Source organism: Amblyraja radiata, chromosome 27 (genome assembly GCF_010909765.2).
Source record: "Amblyraja radiata isolate CabotCenter1 chromosome 27, sAmbRad1.1.pri, whole genome shotgun sequence".
NCBI classification, from domain to species: Eukaryota; Metazoa; Chordata; class Chondrichthyes; order Rajiformes; family Rajidae; genus Amblyraja; species Amblyraja radiata.
Window position 1 is genome coordinate 10,806,627 of NC_045982.1, and position 21,235 is coordinate 10,827,861.

Consider the following 21,235-nt stretch of genomic DNA (forward strand, 5'->3'; position numbering starts at 1 on the left):
TGAGGAAGGACATTATTGCCATAGAGGGAGTGCAGAGAAGGTTCACCAGACTGATTCCTGGGATGTCAGGACTGTCTTATGAAGAAAGACTGGATAGACTTGGTTTATACTCTCTAGAATTTAGGAGATTGAGAGGGGATCTTATAGAAACTTACAAAATTCTTAAGGGGTTGGACAGGCTAGATGCAGGAAGATTGCTCCCGATGTTGGGGAAGTCCAGGACAAGGGGTCACAGCTTAAGGATAAGGGGGAAATCCTTTAAAACCGAGATGAGAAGAACTTTTTTCACACAGAGAATGGTGAATCTCTGGAACTCTCTGCCACAGAGGGTAGTCAAGGCCAGTTCATTGGCTATATTTAAGAGGGAGTTAGATGTGGCCCTTGTGGCTAAGGGGATCAGAGGGTATGGAGAGAAGGCAGGTACGGGATACTGAGTTGGATGATCAGCCATGATCATATTGAATGGCGGTGCAGGCTCGAAGGGCCGAATGGCCTACTCCTGCACCTAATTTCTATGAATTCACCCAAGTAACCCCACCAGAAAGTTACTCCGGCATTTGTGTCTATCAGAAACCTTCATAGGTCTCCTTTTTATTCCCAAATGATTACAAACTCTGCCTATCTAATTTTCGCTGCTGGTTATGTACTCTGAGCTTTGGTACCAAGCCAGTGAGTGTGTTCTGCATCAGTCGAACAAAGCATTGCCTCCTGCCTCCATCCTCTCATGCCTCCAGCGCCTGTGGCCTCTTCTGTTTCTTGCCTCATGCCCCTTGCCTCCTGCACCGTGCCTCATATCTCATGCACCCTTGCCTCTGGCCTCTCCTGTTTTGTTTTTTTTTTGCCTCCTGCACCTTGCCTCCAGCACCTCTGGTTTATCCTGCTTCCTGCCTCACTCCTCACACGGTCCAGGCCAATGATCTTATAGCAGGATCTTTGGTCCAGGCTATAGGATCTGGCATTTGATCCAATTTGAGATTCCAGCTACCAAGACAGATGTGTACAGCAGGTACACAAAAAAGCTGGAGAAACTCAGCGGGTGCAGCAGCATCTATGGAGCGAAGGAAATAGGCAACGTTTCGGGCCGAAACCCTTCTTCAGACACCTCCATAGATGCTGCTGCACCCGCTGAGTTTCTCCAGCTTTTTTGTGTATCTTCGATTTTCCAGCATCTGCAGTTCCTTCTTGAACACAGATTCGTTCTTCCCCCGCACAATTAAAGCATGGAATAATCTTCACCCTACCAGATGCAACTAAATTTAAGGCAAAAATCTTATATTTAAGGTAGCTCTTTCTTCCCAAAAACCCTTTCTGGCTTAAGTCCTCCCTCCACCACCTCCAGTTTAAATTCCAAGAAACAAGTCCAGGCCGCCCGAAGCGCCAGCGCCAGCGCGAGCCCGAGCAAGAGGCGGGAGCTCCCGCCCGGACGGTTTCCCGAATGTTCCAGTTACCGTGGCGACCGCGTCGACAACACCGCGCGCAGCCGCACGCTGTTGGTCCAGGGTCGGGGGTCCCGCCCACGTCGTCTCCCGATTGGTCGCCAGGGCCTGTCCGTCATCGCGGCAACACTTCCGGTGGAAAGCGTCGGGCCTGGGGCATTGGGCCGAGTCGCAGCTACAGGGAACCGGCACACCATGGGGGACTCCGCCGCCGAGGACCGCTTCGATGGCATTCTGCTCGCCATGGCCCAGCAGCACGAAGACGGCGTTCACCAGGTACGAGGGAGCCGACGCTGTGCGGATGGAGTCGCTCCCTCGGCTCATTGTGCCGTTACATGGCAGCCCGGCGACGCCTGTGTCTCTGTAGACCAACTGCCCCCACACACTCATCCCTGCGGCCCGCAGCGGCCGGGAACCCTGTCCTGGTGAAAAGCCCAACATCTGAAATGTTAACTCCGTATTTCTCTCTCCACAGACGCTGCCTAACCCGCTGAATATCATGTGTAGGAAAGAACTGCAGATGCTGGTTTAAATCGAGGATAGACACAAAAAGGTGTTGTAACTTAGCGGGACAGGCAGCATCTCTGGAGAGAAGAAATGGGTGACGTTTCGGGTCGAAACCCTTGTTCAGACTGATTATCATCTCTATCATCTGAATATCATCTCTATCAAGCGTGATGACTTCCCCTCCATCCTTCCCAACACGTGGTTTCCCTCATTCCCACACAACTTGCTGATGGACCCCTCCCCTGTCCAGCCCTCAGTGTGTGACAAGATCAGCTCCCCTACCATGTCGATGGACACAAAATGCTCCTACCGTATGTGTGGGCGGATTCTTTCCCATCCATGAGATTTGATTAATCACCATCCATATGTTCTCATCCATCTCTTTTATGTGTGTCTCATCTTTGACCACCTGGATAGACACAAAATGCTGGAGTAGCTCAGTGGGTCAGGCAGCATCTCTGGGGAAAAAAAGGAATAGGTGAAGTTTCTGGTTCAAACCCCATCTTCAGACTGAGAATCAGGAGAGAGGGAAATGATTGATATGAAAATGTAAAGAACCACCTGAAACAATCTGGGTAGATCCCACTCTACAGGAGCCAGTGGCTGTGTTTGTCCTGCTTTTTGGTAGATCCCAGCCATATATTCCATCCCATCCCATCAAGTGCACATCCACCCTCCCGCCCCCCACCATGTAGATTGATCCGATCGATGAGAACCTTACCTGTATAGACTGATCTCCTTTCCGTCGTGGAAAATTCCATTATTCCTTACCAGTGTGTTGATGGACCCTTTTCCCAGAGTGCAATAAGATCCCTTGTGCCACAAAGTGCTGGAGTAACTCAGTGAGTCAGGCAGCTTCTCTGGAGAACATGGAAAGATGGTGTTTTGGGTCGAGACCTGATTGTGTTACATCTGGTCCACTAGCAGAATGAGAGTTAAGCAAAAAATGTGACCTGGCACTTCACCTGGCAAACCATGTGTGATTAGTTAATTTTAATTGCTTTGTTTTTATTTGTCCAGCTTGTAGATACATTCTTCAGTTTCCTGAGGCGTAAGACAGACTTCTTTTCTGGTGGAGAGCAAGGAGCAGCTGAAAAAGTGAGTATAAAGTCTCGTTTACAGTCAACAGGAGGTCATAGCATAACTTCATTTATTTCAGTGCTATTTTGCTTGATGTAAGGACTCCACAAACGAAGGGGACTGTTGGAGGGACACTGGGAAGTCTCCCCCCCCCCCCCCCCCCCATGGTCACATTAGCTGGAAGGACTGTCTGATGTCTCCTCAATGGTCTATTGGTGCAATGTTTTTTAACTGATCACATATTTTCCATAGTTGGTCACAGACACATTCAAGCACCACCAAAAGTTAGGGGCCCAGGTTCAAATGGAGAAAGAGGTGAAACGGGAAGCTGATAAAAAGGAGAAAGTAGAGCGAGCAGTAATCACAGAGGTAAAGGAGAAATCGGAGCCTGAACCAAAGCAGCCGAAAATCAAAGAGCTAACGGATGAGGAGGCAACTAAACTGCAACAGGAGATTGACCAGGTGAGTGTATCGCACAGGCCAATCACTACTTTACAATTGGGCCATGGATTTGGAATTCATTTGGGAATTGGTTAAGGAATCAAAAATGCTGGGATCATGGTTACTGATTCAACTTTGCAGGCTGTGAAGTTTCCTGAGATCTACACTGAGATCCTTCCATAGTGTATTGTAATTTGATTAGGTTAAAGGGAAAATTAGGAAAGTCCAAAGAACGAGCACTTTAAATTAATTAGATATGTTGCCAGGGAGCACTTACATTATTTAATTATATTGCTGTAACTTTGGATGATAATCGGGAATTTCAATGAAGCTTAGAGATGGACCATCTCTAATCTACATTAGCGTTCAAAGGGGTGGTAAATGGGGATGTTGTGCTGATGTTATTTTCGGTGGAGGTTGGGTGGTTGCTCTGGGAGTGTGCATCATGTGAGAAAAGGGTTGGTTGTTTACTTTGGGAGCATTGATGCCTACCTCCATACCTCTAGTTCGTGCCTCTGTGGAAATGTAATCATTAAAATTAATTATTCCACCTTGTGAGCTACTCCTGGCCCTTTAAGAACCATGTTTGAGCTGTCATAAACAGAGTATCTGTGTCGTGCTCCATAGAACATGTCCTGGCATTTGTAGATGAGTAATTGAGGTTCTTGTATCTGGTGCTGGGACCTGGGTGGCACGTTATAGTTGGTTGTTGAGGCACTTTGCATGTTCACAGCATCTAATCTGGTGGATTTGCGACCTGAAAAGTGGTCTCATTTCATTAATCATCTAAGCAATGATGGATTTCATGCCATTATGTTCCTATGTGTTGAGAGTTTTTTTCGTTCCACTTATAAACTTAAATTAAAAAACAGTGCTGGAGAAACTCACCGGGTCTGGCAGCATCCAGCAGGGGGTGGAATGGACTGATGTTTTGTGTTGGGACCCTTCTTCAGACTTAATGGAAGGTCCATTCCCTCCCCAGATGCTACCCCACCCACTGAGTTCCTCCAGCACTTTGTGTTTTGATCAATCTGCAGGTTTTAGTGTTTCCAAGTATTTGAATTAGTTACTGACATGAAATGAGGCTGTGGTTAATGGCTTGTCATGTATCCTCTGTTGACTAAAATTTACTGCATTTCTCATCTAGAAAAAGGAGCAAGAAAGTGATGTGGATGGAATAACGGCCAATGGGGAAAAACCTGTGGAAAACCAAGATTCAAAACAGGTAATTGGGAAGCTGTGGGAAAGAGGGATAGAGACACAAAGTGCTTGAGTAACTCAGTGAGTCTGGCAACATCTCTGGAGAAAAAGGATGGGTGACGTTTTGTGTGTGAATCCTTCTTCAGAGAGGGTTTGCTAAAAGGGTGTATCATTTTAAAATGAACAAGTTTTATCTTAACCTTTAAATGATAGCATTTTAAAATCATTTGTCGCCACTCATTTATTAAAATTCCTCGTGGTTCACAACAGCTGGCCTTTCTCTGGGCTCAGATGGGCTGTTCAATCACAGAATGAATCAGAGCACATTTACTTTACAGCAGAAGTTACTGAAAAGGTTGTATGATTTAATGATCAACATTCTAGATCGAATGGATGAAAAAACGAGTTGGAGTGTTCTTGTAACAATGTGGGTAAAAGCCTTGGGGTTAAAGGTAAACCATGGGTTGCTTGGTGTGAATAGCCTATTTGAATGTTGTCCCTTTTTCTAAAAGGTACCAGAGCAGAATCTACGTGGAAATCTGCTTCTTAAACCCCTGCCCTGTGGCATTTATCGCAGACCATACAATGAGAGAACTGTGAAGTTGAGCATCCTGAGAACACTGACTAAGACTCCCTCAAAGTGATTGTCAGGCTTCACCATGCTTTAATTCTATTCCATCTTCGAGATTAATTTTTAAAGCTTCAGTCCCTTTTGATTTATCTGATTAAATGTTTAATAATCACCGTGGAATCTTATAATTGGTTCAGCCTGGATGGTATTTAACCTCTGTGTGACTGCCCCAGATAATCTGTGACCATGGGCACTACAACTGATTCTATTGCTCATTTGTTTTCTGCCTTAACACGTTTGTGCACAGTTGTGAAATGTTCCTTGTACATTGAGAACTAAAGTTAATGCTGGAACATAAAATATGTCCTTTTGACCCCAACACAATTCCATAGGCAGAGTCTGAGTCTGAAGGTGAAGAAGATGAGAAGGATAAAGGGAAACTGACGCCCAACAATGGAAATGGTGCTGATCTGCCCAACTACCGGTGGACCCAGACCCTGTCTGAGGTGGATGTAAGTGGCATTCGTTTAGCACAGCGTGCTTAGGGGTGGCGAGGGAAACAATTATACAACAGCGATATGAGGAGGTGAACTTCAGAGTGAGGATATGGGCAGGAATAACCTCAGATGAATTTAGTTCCAAGTTTATCTTTATATTTCACAGTGCACTATCCGCTTATTGCCCTGTAGAATTCGGAATAGAATTTGCCCTATAGGATCACGAGGGAAATAGATAGGGTGAATGTGCAGAGTCTTTTACCCAAAGTACGGGAGTCAAGCATCAAAGGACCTACATTTAAGGTGAGAGGGGAAAGATTTAATAGGAACATGAGGGGCAATTCTTTTCACACAGATAATGTTGGGTATAAGGAATGAACTTCCAGAGGAGGTAGCTGGCAGGTACTATCGTAACATTTAAGACATTTGGACAGATACATGGATAGTAAGGGTTTAGAGGGATATGGGCCAAACGTGGGTAGGTGAGATGAGCGTAGAAGGGGCTTCTTGGTCGGCATGGGCAAGTTGGACCGAAGTGCCTGTTTTTATGCTGTAAGACTCTATAGAAATAAATGAATTTTGAATGCAGTATAAATTCGGGTTGCACTGGAGCGAGGTATGTGTGAATGGCATTTCTATAATTCTTAATTTCATGGGGTACTTTCCCAGCTCCTTGTCCCATTCCAAGTCAACTTTAGATTGAAGAGTCGAGATCTGATTGTGGAGATCCAAAGGCGTCACTTGAAGCTGGGTCTGAGAGGCCACCCGCCTATAATTGATGGTGAGATGTTCAATGATGTGAAAGTAGAGGAAAGCTCATGGCTGCTGGAAGATGGAAAAAGTGTTAATATACATCTAGAGAAGGTGAGTCGGCATTGATGGTGGGTGAAATGAAACCTCATCCATATCCTTTTGGGGGGGGGGGTGCACAAACTGAAATTAGGAGCAGGAGTAGATGACGGCTTTTTGAGTCTGCTCTGTCATTTAGTGCAAATGCAGCTAATCCTCAATCTCAGTACAATATTCCTGAATTCACCCATACCCTTTGAAGCCCTTATGACAGAATCTCTCTGTCTTGAATATATTTGGGGACTTAACTGCCACTGCCTGTGAAAAATTATTTTTCTCATTCAGTCCTATAAGTATTAATGTGAATCTGTTAATTTACACCCCCCACACCCCAGTCTAAATTTGCCCCATTCCAGCCAGGATAAACATATTTCCGCATCTAGTCTGTGCAGCCCTGTGAGAATTTTGTACTTTCAATACGAATCCCTCTCAGTCTTCAAATGTCTAGTGAACATTTGGTGCATTAGCTCTGCAGGAAGTATATTCTTCATTTTAATATTGCACACAACACTCCAGGTGTGCTCTCACCTAGACCTTGTATGGTTCTAGTGAAACATCCTTGCTCCTGTACTCAAAACGTCTTGCTATGAAGGCCATCATACTGTTTGCCTTCTTAATGCTTGCTGCACCTGCATGGTTGTTTTAATGATTGAGGTACAAGGACACCCGGATCCCTTTCTACGTCAAAGTTTACCAATCTATCACTATTTAAATAATAGTGCGTCGTACTGTCTTTCCTATCAAAATGGGTAACATCACATTAATCCACATTAATGCTGTACATATATAAATTAATTAAAAAAGACTCGGAAATATTACAATTTTTCCCTTATCTAAATTATTATGAATAGTTGAGCCTAAGCACTAATCTCTGCACTACTAGTCATGAGACGAGCATGTCTATTTCTCTGTTTTCCGTCAACTAGTTTCCAAATCTTGCCAGTATAGTGTCTCCAATCCCAGGCACTTACGCGAACAGCCGTAACAATCCAAATACATCACATACAGTGGTTGTCCTTTATTTATTCTACCTGTCATCTAAAAATTCCAGTGGGTTAGTCAAATATCCGTGAAGACTTTGCCTAATGTTGTTGATATTTGTTAATTGTCCTCTTACCACATACCGTCTAATACCTCAGATTTTCTCCACAAACTCACTGATTTGTAGCTCCCTCTAGTCCCTATTTTTAGATATTGGGGTTACATTTGCCTGTAGATCCAGGAGTTTGCTCCTATCCCGGTTCTTAAATTGCTTCTTAGCCCTGTGGGTTTAGAATGTACAGATAGAGTGTGCACTATTCTTGAAGGATCTTCTTTCTGTAAATAAAGATTGGCCTAAGCTGCAAGTGAGGTGTCTGTCGTGTGTGATAATTATACTGGGATCCACGTTCTGTGAGTGATGCTTCCACTGGTGGTGGGAATGAAGGGGGTATGAGAGTGGAGGGAATAGTCCTTGCCCATGGGGCTGAATGCTGAATTTCAGTTCATTTGTGTTCAGTTTGCATTTTCTATGTTTTCTATTACCAGATTAATAAAATGGAATGGTGGAACAAAGTAATGACAATGGATCCTGAGATTAATACCAAAAAAATTAACCCTGAGAATTCAAAGGTGAGTGTCCTATCTGTCTCAGTCCTGCCTTGTGATGAGAAAGGGAATATGCTTCTTGATCAGTGCAGTGACCTTAAATGAGCATTTTTATTTGAACCTTTTGTAATATACAGAGAGGCCAGGCCACAGTTTTTGCTTTTTGTCTGTGGACTTTATAATTTTATTGTTGCCTGTTGCACTGAATTGGTGTGTTTGGTTAACCTCCATTTTATGGATTGCTTGCTGAAATTGAGAAGCATGGCTACTGTATTCTTTCTCAGCCAGGAAGACATAAAACGTGAAACATTTGTAGTAGTAGTGAAGAATCACACTGAGTTTTTTTGTCCTGTGGAGATTATAACTGAATCAAAAACTCTACATATGATTTGTTTAAATTAAGTACACTAGCTATGAGTTAATTCTCACCATTCTTATTTGGGGCCCCCCCTTATTTAATTTTATTTCAATTCAATCTGACTAAGTAGCCAGTCATCTATATCCTTTCACAAACCTGTACTCTGCTCGTCATTGTTACCACTCTTTGTCATTATTTTCACTCTCTCTATCACAATTACTTTTTGTGATTAGTTTCCATGTGCCCTTAAATGGCAGTTCTTATTGGTAAAATTCTTCCAACTATCTAGGCCTTACCAGAATTCCTCCCATTAAACCTTTCAGCATACCTGCCTTCTCCTTCAAAGATCCTTAAAACCCACTTTTTGGCTCATATTTTGGGGTCACCATTTCCTATTCTTAGTCATCTATTCCAGATTAAATTATCTTTAAATGTATTTATCATCATTAAAAGGTGCATGCATGAGCTATAAATTTCTCTGCTTCAGCATTCAAGAAAAACAAAGCTGTTATATGGCTCCTGATCAGAAATTGATCAATAACTTCACCTGTTCCTCCATAATCGCCTGGCATTGTGGATATGGATCTGGGAGAAAGTTGTTTCAGCAATGGATTGTGCTAGGAAAGGTTGAGGAAGATGATCAGGAAAACAGGTGGGAGAGAACATGATGTCTACAGATGAGGGGTGAAAAGGATATGCTGAGAATTGTGAAATATTCCTGCAAGATACAATTGGCATTGATCCGTCAATTGGGAGATGATTAGAGTTGGAGGGTTGTCTGATATATCAGAGACAGAGGGTGATGGTGGGAGGAATGGGTGTAATTATGTAATAAGAAAGCTTAAGGAAGAAGCCTCCTGAAGGAAGATGAATGTTCCAGGCTCCACAGCGTGGATTATCAAGCACTTTGAAGAACACCAGAGCAAACTCCATTCCTCGAGCTAAGATTTGGATTTGTTTGTGACATCCATGAGAGACGTTATCTTTTCTCTACATTTTCACACGAGTGCTAAAAAAGCTACTATTGTATGTCTTTTTCTGTTGGTGTTTCGTTCCCAGTGGCCTCCATGCATATGTAAGTTTTGTGCATGGAAAATGTACATCTAATAGCAGCATATGCAACTGTGCTTTTAGAAAATACCATTGTATATGGCATAGAATATTCCATTGCATGATGTATTTTCTAGTCCATTGTCTTATTTCATGTTAACTCTTGAAACAATTATCACAACTGCTCTTATCCTTGATATTCAAGTTTCCTTGATTTTACGGCATCAATATTAATCTGTAACGTCTTGCTCTTCACGATGAAAATAACTTGACAGTTACATGGAGACCCACTGATGAACTGCTTGCATTCTATGTCTATAGTTATCGGATTTGGATGGTGAGACACGGAGCATGGTAGAGAAGATGATGTATGACCAGCGCCAGAAAGCCATGGGACTACCCACTTCAGAGGAGCAGAAAAAACAAGACATGTTGAAAAAGTAAGCCTTCACATTTCTGAGATAAACAACACCCGCCATGTGTCTGCCCACTTAGTCCAACTTCTCCTGAACCCGTTTTAACTGGTCTGGGAATTCTACTTGACAAGGAAATTATACAATAGTACAATAAGTAATCTCTAGCGCTTTCAGGGCTCTCTATGTTAATCGTGAATTAAGTCTGTAAAAGCTGGTCTTGTGTGTAGAATTGTGAAATCTGATTATTAGCTGACTCAAAAGAAATGCACTGCTTAAAATCTCAAAAATGCAAGATTATAACCAATTACATTTCTCTTGGATGTGATATCTGTGATTTGTATTTAATTCAGCAAGCATATTCTATCTAGTGTTTGAAACAATATCCTGGAAAGTGGACACACAAGCCAATATTGTTGGAAGCATTCAAGAGGTGAGGTAGGGTAAGTGGGGAGAGGAACAGAGTCAACATTTCAGGTCAAGGATGCTTCTTCAGAATTGTGGACGTGAAAAATCAAGTGTGTTATAAGTTGTGGAAAGGGATGGAAAAAAGACAGGGAATATTTGTGGTAAGGTCAGACCAAAGATGTTAAAATAACAATTCATTTAAAATCCATCAGTAATTATTACAAGAAACAAGTGGAGAGGGCAGAAGGGAGCCTAGCTGGTAAATGAGATGGGCATTAGTGGAGCAATTTAGGAGAGATCAGTCTGGGAGAGGGTAAGAAAAGTAACAGGTGGCTGGAAACAAGATGCCTTTGTGGACTGAAGTGCAATGTTTCATAAAGCCGTTATCAAATCTGTATTTGGATTCTCCTGCATTCAGAAGACAATAATGGGAGCATCAAATGCAAAACATTAAATTAGAAGAAATTCATATAATTTTACACCTTCACATGGAAGATCTGTTTGGAGTCCAGGATGGTGGAAAGCAAAGGAGTAAAGAGGCAGTTGTTGCATCACATGTGATTGCTTGGAATCATAGCAGGATAAGAGCAATGATTGGTAGTGATGGAGGAATGGACCAGAGATATATGAAGGGACAATCCCTTTGGAATGATGTAATCTGGTGGTGAAATCCCATTGAAAGTGGCGAAAGTTATGAATGATATTCTGTGAATATGGAGGCTGATAACGTAGAAGGCTAGGGAAACCAGTCCTTTCTCTGACTGGGAGAAGGGGAAATAGTTAACAGATCTTACTTTTTGTCTCTTCTAATTTAACTGATTTGGTATCCTTTCTCTGCAACTGCACAGCTATTTTCATCTTGCAATTTAGACAAGGGTTTAAAGATTACCATTCAGGGCATTTTGATGACTTGACTCAGATAATCCTGGCAGCAGATTCACCTTACTGTAGAATGCTTATCTCTTGGTTTGTAAGAATTTTGAGCTAGTTTGGATTGGAATGTTATGCACCATTTTCCTGGTGTTGAAAGGAAATGTGGCTAATGGGTCTGTCCCACTTAGACGATTTTTCAGGTGACTGTCAAGTTGCCGGCAGTCGCCTGAAAAAACAGCAACTGGAACGGCCACTGTCAGAGTGGAACACGCGCACACACACACACACACACACCGTGCAAAGGCGGGGGCCAGGACAAACGGGGGGAGCGCTGTCTGAAATTCACACGGTGCAAAGCCAAGGTGATAGGCACACCACGATGAACAGGAAGGTTGGCGCTGCAATTAAGACGGCTAGCACAGTGTACGGTAAGTCCTTTAAAAGAGGGGGGAGGGAGAAGGAGTGGAGACAACTTTTAAGAAGCCAGAGATACACAGCTGTGAAGTTCGGCAGACATTTAACATACCTGGTCGGTTATCCTTGGTTCTGAAAACTACTGCTTACGTATTTTTCCCCCAATGAAATTCACCAGTCAGCACCGGCTACAACCTACGAGAACCTAAGAGAACCTTCGACCTCCTGGCAACCCACCTACGGCACGAGAACTCTCGCCACTCTCCATGGCGACCTCATTCTAGTCGCCGCTAATTTTTCAAAATGTTGAAAAATTCTCGGCGGCCATAATGAGGCTGCGCCTAGTTCCCAGAATGTGGGAACTCCTCACAACCATGAAGGCGACTCCCCGGCAACCACCCGTGAACATGTGGCGACTGCATAGTCTCCTGCAGTCGCCTAAGTGGGACAGGCCCATAAGGGATCAGAATTAAGTGGACCAGTTACACAAAAGTGCTCATGGATTTCCAATACATGCAATAGAAATGTGTTAGATACTGCGCCTCCTGTGGAAGTGGATTGTTTCCAGCCAGGTCGCTATGCATGTTGCAGTGTGTATTTTTCAGGTCATTATGCCTCCTTCATTGTCAAAGAATAACAAAGCTATGAGCTGTAGCCCTGCCTTTGGCTGATTGTGGAAGTATGGTTCAGAACTGTAACAGCAGAATGAAGCCGCTAACAGGTACTGAACTTTGTCCCTGTAACCAAGCCGCTCAGACTGAACTCATAGAAATAGGCTAAAAACTTTTTGTGATGTGGTACTGTGAAAGGTACAAGTAATATGAAGACAAGACACAGAAAATGCTGGAGAAACATTGATATGTCTGGGAAGAGAGAAACAAAGATAGTATTTCAGGTTTGGGCACTATCATACTGATGCAATATATGCTTTTATTTTCCAATAGAAAGGCCCAAACTTGAATCATTGCATTTATCTGTTTTTGCATATGGCTGCAGTGGATAAAAACGTAAATTTCGGCTGAATGTGTTTTTGACCAAGCTTTTAGTCACCTTTCCTACAGTCTACTCTTTGCAACAGTTCTCCTAAGAAGCTTATTTTGTAGCATCAGCCTTGTAAAATGTAATCTTCCTGTGTTTCTCTTTAGATTCATGGAGCAACACCCTGAAATGGACTTCTCAAAGGCTAAGTTCAGTTAAAGATATATGCCCACCCTGGCACTGAAGGGGATACTCAGACTATTGGAAGAGTTTCTACAAAGTTGTTGTGCATTGCCTTGTGTGCATCCTGGACCCCAAGTTCGTGCACCATTTGGGTTGTTCTTGAGCGCATCAAGCATCTGACATCTGTGTTGCAGTTGCCATGCAGCATCCATCAGCTGCCATTAACCCATGCCTCTGCATTTTCTGACAAACTTACCACCTTTAATGGTGTGTCAATCTCACAAACTATGTAAATTAGATTAGTAAGTTTGATTACTTTTGACCTGACACACTGACAATAGCATCTCTCCATCAGTTGCTATCTGGCAATGTGCGTTGCTGTCACTACGGTCATCGTTGTGCTTCAACAAGGCTTTTCCTGACCATTTCATTGCATGAGATCTCCAATCCTTATGGTGTTCAATACCCTTATAACAAATTTTGAAGTGAGAGATGCATCCTGTTGAAATGCAACGTTTAACAGAAGCTACCCAGAAAATGCTTTGATGATCTATTCTTTTGTCTTAAGTTCAGATGAGGATCTGTGTGTATGTCAATCATATTTGGCTACTAACACATTATGCAAACAAGCTGCATTAGAAGCTCTCCTTGTTCACGAAACAGAGGCTATTCAGTGAGTGCTATGCAAAACCCCACCTGCTGATGAAGTGGAAATGGTTGAACTTCAATTTTGTTCAATTTTGTTTCTTGCTGGTTGCTGTGTGTTCCAGCCCAGTCATGGCCATGTTGATATACATGCTGCTTTGAGATGGGCTACTGTATATTTGGTTTTGAAGTTGTCTGGTTGACTGACCTGTTGCACGCTTCCAGATGAAGAGGCAAAGTGTTGTAAATATATGGGTTGTTGCTCTCCATTTCCTTGTCTGTGTTTCCATGGTTAGTTACAGGGTGGATAGATAAATTAGCGTCTTCATGAAGCATGTTATGTTTTTTTTAAATATTGGTTTGCATTGATGCTGAAATTAATTTCTCAATAAAGCCAATCCACTGGCAGTTGTGTGGCAATTGTTTGTGGTTTTACATATTTAACATAAAAAACACTAACTAGCATGTTAACACATAAAAATCCTGCCGAAAAGATGTGATGCCTGGGGAAAAGCTGCTTTAAAAAAAAAAGTGAAAAGGCCACATGAATAATGATTCAGTTTGCATGGAGCTGAATAGAGTTAGTTAGATGGTTTTTAATTGTATATGTTGCAATGGAAACAGGCTAAAGCAGATGATCCCAAACTAGAGCACACGAAGACTCGCACTTATACATAACCTCTATCAAACGCTCTGGTTTATCATATTATATCCAGTAAAACTAATATATTTTCCCTTCAATTAAATTAGGGGAATTAAAGTCATTATCTATTCTAGTCCACTTTTCTTGTTTGTTCAATAAATATTTAGTTAATTTCTGCATTTATTTGTCATGTTTAGTATTGATAAACAGAAGTGAGATTAGACTTCTGGCCAAATACATGCGCATTGGAAGTTTCCTGATGGTTTTGAAGATTCGCTCCACTCCTTGGCTGTTTGTTGGGAGTGAGAAGTAACATGAGATAATTACATTTGAGTGCCTGTAGCTGAAGCTGTGTTGGGTACAATGAGGTAGTATGTTCGTCTTCATCCTGCATAGCCTGAGCTTCCTGCATCTTTTCTTATGCTTGGTGATTAAACATTGTGGTGAGAGTGGGGAAGAGACAGCCCCTCCCCCCCCAAAAAAACATGCTGTTGAGTTCAAGTCCATTAGCCAGATACAAACTATTTGTTCTTTTTACTGTGACCTATTCATGGCCATTTAATTACTCCGAATCAGAAGCCAACCCCATGGCTAACAGGGTATTCAGCCCTGTTTTCTTAAGCACAAAAATAATGAATTAACCAACATTAAAATATTTTTAACATGAAACTTATGATGCTAACCAATGGTTCTACAACAGAACCAATCAGTGTCCAACATAGGTCATCACTGACCTGATGCTGTTTTCAATCTTTCTCACTATAATAGTCAGTCATACAGCACGGAAACAAGCCCCACAACCTGCCATGTCTATGTACCCATCTATAACTAAACTTACTTACCAATATTAACGAGCTTGATATGCCGTGAATATACAACACCCAACATTTTGCCTCCATAGATGCTGCCTGATCAGCAGTTTATGATGTTATTCTGATTTAGCCCATCATAGTTCCAGCTCCTGACCAGGTTCCACTGCCTGTAGTATTTCCAGAATACATTCAATGGAACTGAATCCAAAATAGTGTCCAGTTAATAGAAGATGTCACATAAAGACACAAAGTGCTGGGAGTTACTCAGCAGGTCAGACAGCATCTCTGGAGAACATAGATAGGTGATGTTTGGATCTAGACCCTTGTTCAGACTTGATCCAAAACGTTACCTGTCCATTTTCTCCAGAGATGCTGCCTGATGTGCCGAGTTACTCCAGCACTCAGGAGTTTTGTGTATTGACCAGCATTTCCAGTTTTTTGTTTTTACAAGATATCAAAAACAGTTGATAAAACATCTCAGTAAAAACACAGAACCACTAACAACAGGGAAATGTAACATTATGTTGGCCATCAGATAGATGGATGAAATCAACCTGATATTAACAACATTCGGAGATATAGTCAGTGAGAACTGCAGACAAAAATATGCATCTCAGTTAAATAGCAAAGATTGGTTAGTGTACTGGGTGGAAGGGCTCCGAAACCATATATTTTCAGGCTCGAAGGGCCGAATGGCCTACTCCTGCACCTATTTTCTATGTCATGGTAACATTCTAAGGAAGGGGTTTCAATGGGTTACTATAGCAGGCAATCGGGAGGGTTTATTTAGCAGAGAAAGTGGCTTCAATGGGTTAATCAACCTGGAAAAATTATTAATTGGTTAATAGTGCCCTGGAATACGTAAATGTCCTCGCAAAGGACTGACATTACATTGATCTACAGCACCATCTGCCTGCTGGGAGGGGCAGCACCAGACTCCTCACTCAAGAGTCGTAACAGCATGGAAAAAGCCTTTTGGTCCAGTTAGTCTGTGCGGCCAAGTTGCCCTATCGACCTAATCCCACTTGCCTGCATTCATTCATTCATCATCGTTGAAAACATCAGTGACGCAGTGGTGTTGGTTTCCAACGGGAACGGTGATGGACTCCAGTTCCTGCAGACTTCACGTGTGTGTGCTTTATCATTATTCCTTACAATGCTATGTACAACAGTAATCGCAACTTCTACTGAAGTGTGGATGGCCGTTGGCTCGCCTTTCACAGGTTGTGTTTTTGGTCCTGCTGGGGGTCCACAGCCCCCTCCTCACCCGGCAAACTAGGTGGGGGAGACGATTTAGTCGCCGACTATCCGACCATGGAGCAGGTAGCACGGAATTACATGGTACCTGTGGCAGGGGAACTACCTCCGACCTGACCTGCACCCCTGCACCTGGCCCGTATTCCTTCAAACCTTTCCTAACCATGTATCTGCCTGCGTGTCTTTTAAATTTCATAATGGTACCCACCTCTCCCACATTACATTGATCTACAGCACCATCTGCCTGCTGGGAGGGGACTCCTTATTCAAGAGTCGTAGCATCATACATCATACAGCAGCTTTCTTCACGTATATGTGTGATAAAGTTGACTTAAACCTATTTTTGATCCCTCTACCTTGCGGCAAGACTGGCTATCCCCCTTATCTAGGCTCCTCATGATTTTATATAGCTCTATAAGCAACTCCTTGGCCTCCTATGCTCCAGGGAAAATAGACCCAGCTTCGCAACTCAAATCCACCAGACCCGGTAACATGCTCGTAAATCTTTTTTGAGCATCTTTTCTAGTTTGATGACATCGTTCCTATAGGAGGGCAACCAGAACTGTACACAGTATTCCAAATGTGGCCTTGCCACTGTTGATACAGCTGTATGAAGATGTCTTGACTTCTGTACTCAATAGCCATTTGACAATAGACGATAGCAATAGGTGCAGGAGTAGGCTATTCGGCCCTTCGAGCCAGCACCACCATTCAATGTGATCATGGCTGATCATCCACAATCAGTACCCCATTCCTGCCTTCTCCCATATCCCTTGACTCCACTATCTTTAAGAGTTCTATCTAACTCCGTCTTGAAAGCATCCAGAGAACTGGCCTCCACCGCCCTCTGAGGCAGAGAATTCCACAGACTCACAACTCTGTGAAAAAGTATTTCCTCATCTCCGTTCTAAATGGCTTACCCCTTATTCTTAAACAGTGGCCCCTGGTTCTGGACTCCCCCAACATTGGGAACATGTTTCCTGCCTCTAGCGTGTCCAAACCCTTAATAATCTTATATGTTTCAATAAGATTCCCTCTCATCCTTATAAATTCCAGCATATACAAGCCCAGCTGCTCCATTCTATCAACATATGACAGTCCCGCCATCCTGGTAATTAACCTTGTGAACCTACGTTGCACTCCCTCAATAGCGAGAATGTCCTTCCTCAAATTTGGAGACCAAAACTGCACACAATACTCCAGGTGTGTTCTCACTAGGGCCCTGTACAACTGCAAAAAGACCTCTTTGCTCCTATACTCAACTCCTCTTGTTATGAAGGCCAACATACCATTTGCTCATCATTTTGTTTTTTGCTCAAGAGTCCAACATTTGCCGTCTCTTATGCCTCCAATAAGCCCTTTGCTACCCTTATCCACAAATCGATGAGGACATGAGTAACAATAACAGAAGCAGCATGAAGCCTGTGATATTCCCACATATGTGGCGTTCACAACTCCAGATGGAGGACTGCACCTGGATTCCCCTGGTCTACAGGATTCGATGAGCTCAGGTCAGCTTCCATCACTCATGGATCTCCCACAGTGCAGATCATGGACCTTGGTGGATCGTGATATCAAAGACAAGGTGTTACTGATCCATCGGAGCTTGTCCATATCATAGGAATACAGAACAGAAGAAGCAATGGCCTGACTGATAGAATCCTAAATCATGTAACATTAGCCAGGTCCATACCTTGGTGGTATTCCGAACAGTGTTGGGATCAGGGATGAATGTATATTCAAGATCACAGACAATTTTACAGTTTTCTTTTAATATAAAAAGTAATTCATTAAAATCCATTGATGTTTCTCACCACAATGCAGCATCTCAATCAGTGATCCAAAACAATTCAATGGAGTATATACTGGTACCCTACTTCATGCCACCATCAGAACGCCGATTGTTTGTAGTGCTCTTGGCCCATCAGTCCACACAATCACTTTTACATATCAGCTTGGGAGAACCCAGCTACCCCTGCACTCCACTGATGTATCTCCAGCAATAAATCACTACAAGGCTCACCATGGGAGGGCTGGCGTTGGGGCAGTGGACTGGGCACTGGAGTGGAGTGGAGATGTGGATTTCAGCCCAGCTGGGAGGGTGAGTGCAGTCAGTGCTGGAGACTGGAAGCATCTGCACCACATGTTGACAGCACCAGGTTCCTCTGGTCTCCCTCTCCACCACCTTGTGGAGGTAATGCATGCTGCTGTCTCACCCTTTCTGTGTTTGGATACGCAGCACTCCATGCTCCAGTCATTTCTCCATGGCGACAATCTCATAGGTTGCCCCAACAATGGCCCACACTCACTGTATCGTCGAGAGTGCAATCCTGAGACCCACCTATCCCCAATGACACAGACCAACACAGCCCATCCAACACCATTCCTCTCTAATAGCCTTTCATCATTGAACCCTGGGGAAATTAATTGCTGGATTTGCTTAGGACCCCAACAAACCAGCATTGTTGATTATGCTTGCCTTTATATTTAGTGCTATAAAGACTGATTTTAGTGTTGACTCAATTTCTGGGAATGCATCTTGGATGCTAAGCAAGGTACCAGTGCAAGGTAGAAGTAACTGTACACACACACAACCAACCATAACCCTTCCACTTGAGTGATAACTTACCGAGACCCTGGTGAAAGACCCTGTGACCCACTCTTTATTTATAGTAATTCTCATTGTTCCACAGCACTGAACCCAGATCTCCTGCACGAGGCAGGGCTCCTTATCCTCAGGGAGGAATGGGCGAAGTGGCTGGTGGGAGGGAGGAGGGAGGGGAGAAGGGGGAAGGGGGAAGGGCACTCATGGAAGAATGGCCACATTAAAGGCCAGTCATAACAGACTCTGGAAATTGGGAGATCGAGCTGAGAACCAGTGAAAATCCCCAAGGTTTTGTTGGGAGGGAAGGGGGGGAGGAGTGGAGGGAGGGGAGGAAGGAACAACACAACCATGAAAAACAGTCAAGACCCAGAGGGGAAGCGATTCAGCTCCATACTTTCCACCAGATCCCACATGATTGTCCTGGATCCACCCATCCTGTCCATTAAAGAATGTGGGGAGAGTCTGTCCTCTGATCTTAAAGGTAGACTTTGAGCAGCGGAGTTCCTGATGAATCAGTCTCAGTGTCCTGAAGAGAATCATCTTTTCGGATTTCTGGAGGAAGAAAGAGAACAATAAAGACTTTTCAGGTAGAACAGTTAAAACTGTACAAGCGATGGGGCATGAGATGAGGAAACTGAACAATATCGAGGCAATGTCAAAAGCACAGCAGATCAAAGTCAAGGACACTGTGCAGAACCTGGAGCTGATGAAATGTACAGATTCTGATTAAGAAGGATCAAAGAAATGGATGTGTTCAAGGAGAACGGCGAGGCATAGATATGGAACACAGGGTGGGGAGGAAATATTGAAAGAGATGAGTGCAAGGGATGAGAGAGAGAAAAGATAAATAAATTAATAGAGGTATGGGATGTGAGGAGCAAGGGACCTAGATGCAACAGACTAGATTGAAAGAGATGAGTGCAAGGGATGAGACAGAAATAAATTAATTGAGGTATGGAAAGTGAAGAGCCAGAGCAGGAAGAAGAGGACAATAGACAATAGGTGCAGGAGTAGGCCATTCGGCCCTTCGAGCCAGCACTGCCATTCAATGTGATCATGGCTGATCATCCCCAATCAGTACCCCTTTCCTGCCTTCTCCCCATATCCCCCGACTCTGCTATCTTTAAGAACCCTATCTAGCTCTCTCTTGAAAGCATCCAGAGAACGGGACTCCACCGCCCTCTGAGGCAGAGAATTTAGCAGCAGCAAGGTAATTAATTAATGTTGACAGAGCAGGGAGAAATGGGATTTTCAAATGTCATTTCAGGTGGTGACCGTGTTGCTTCCAAGTACTGGGATTGATTTCATGTATCCATATTACATGAAATTAGCGTTTTTATTGGGAGTAGTTTATTCAGTTTCCTTTTTAAAAATTTTTTTTTTTTTTTTAAGGCATTCATGAGTAACTTGAATTTGTTTGGACAGATGTTGCAATCAACACATGCTGCAAGTCTACACATGCTCATTCCCACCTCCAACTCAGAGGCTGTTACTGGACCTGAATAACTAAATGTATCAAATATACAGGGACATAGTTCCAGTTGTGGCCTTCAGGCCCACGCACCCTGCAAACCGGGTCTAGTTCACCGAGTTAGAGACTAGGGTTTGTTTAAGAAAGAAGTGCAGATGCTGGAAAAACAGAAGGTAGATAAAAATGCTGGAGAAACTCAGCGGATGAGGCAGCATCTATGGAGCGAAGGAATAGGTGACGTTTTGGGTCGAGACCCTTCTTAAGACTCAATAGGTGACGTTTAGGGTCGAGACCCTTCTTCAGTCTGAAGAAGGGTCTCGACCCGAAACGTCACCTATTCCTTCGCTCCATAGATGCTGCCTCACCCGCTCAGTTTCTCCAGCATTTTTGTCTACCTTAGAGACTAGGGACTGTTCACTTCTAAGTTCGAGATACTCGACTGTCAGTACCACAGAGTTCAGGAATTACCTGGGGCAGCCAATCCCTGCAATTGCCTTGCCTTCAAATCGAGCGGATCCACGACTGAAATCTCCAAGTTGAGATCTAGACATAAACAAAGTTTCAAGTCATACTTCTGCAATCACAATAGTCTCTAACATACTTGAACTCTATGCATCTCCCAAAGGTTACAGGCTATCCCCAGGTTACAAATGTCCAACAACATACAGTGCTCTCCATAATGTTTGGGACAAAGACCCATCATTTATTTATTTGCCTCTGTACTCCACAATTTGGGATTTGTAATAGAAAAAAATCACATGTGGTTAATGTGCACATTGTCAGATTTTATTAACGGCCATTTTTAGACATTTTGGTTTCACCATATAGAAATTACAGCAGTGTTTATACATAGTCCCCCCCCCCCCCCCCATTTCAGGGCACCATAATGTTTGGGACACATGGCTTCACAGGTGTTTGTAATTGCTCAGGTGAGTTTAAATGCCTCTTTAATGCAGG

General features: G+C 43.2%; 2 protein-coding genes across 2 annotated transcripts in view; one reads left to right on the forward strand and one right to left on the reverse strand.

Moving 5' to 3' along the window:
* Positions 1 to 1,481: 1,481 nt before the first annotated feature.
* On the forward strand, positions 1,482 to 13,910 carry nudc (nuclear distribution C, dynein complex regulator). Its single transcript, XM_033045102.1, has 9 exons — positions 1,482 to 1,712; positions 2,964 to 3,041; positions 3,276 to 3,485; positions 4,612 to 4,689; positions 5,628 to 5,747; positions 6,402 to 6,596; positions 8,109 to 8,192; positions 9,898 to 10,016; positions 12,830 to 13,910. The coding sequence occupies exons 1-9, from the start codon at positions 1,632 to 1,634 to the stop codon at positions 12,879 to 12,881; spliced, it is 1,017 nt and encodes a 338-aa protein (XP_032900993.1). The 5' UTR covers positions 1,482 to 1,631; the 3' UTR covers positions 12,882 to 13,910.
* A 4,044-nt stretch (positions 13,911 to 17,954) lies between these two features.
* kdf1 (keratinocyte differentiation factor 1) overlaps positions 17,955 to 21,235 on the reverse strand; it is a 33,082-nt gene continuing 29,801 nt past the window's right edge. Inside the window, exons 3-4 of the mRNA XM_033045103.1 lie at positions 20,747 to 20,821; positions 17,955 to 19,359 (exon numbers count right to left, since the gene is read on the reverse strand). Of these exons, the coding sequence (XP_032900994.1) occupies positions 19,283 to 19,359; positions 20,747 to 20,821 (152 nt within the window). The 3' untranslated portion in view covers positions 17,955 to 19,282. The remainder of the gene's footprint in view (positions 19,360 to 20,746; positions 20,822 to 21,235) is intronic.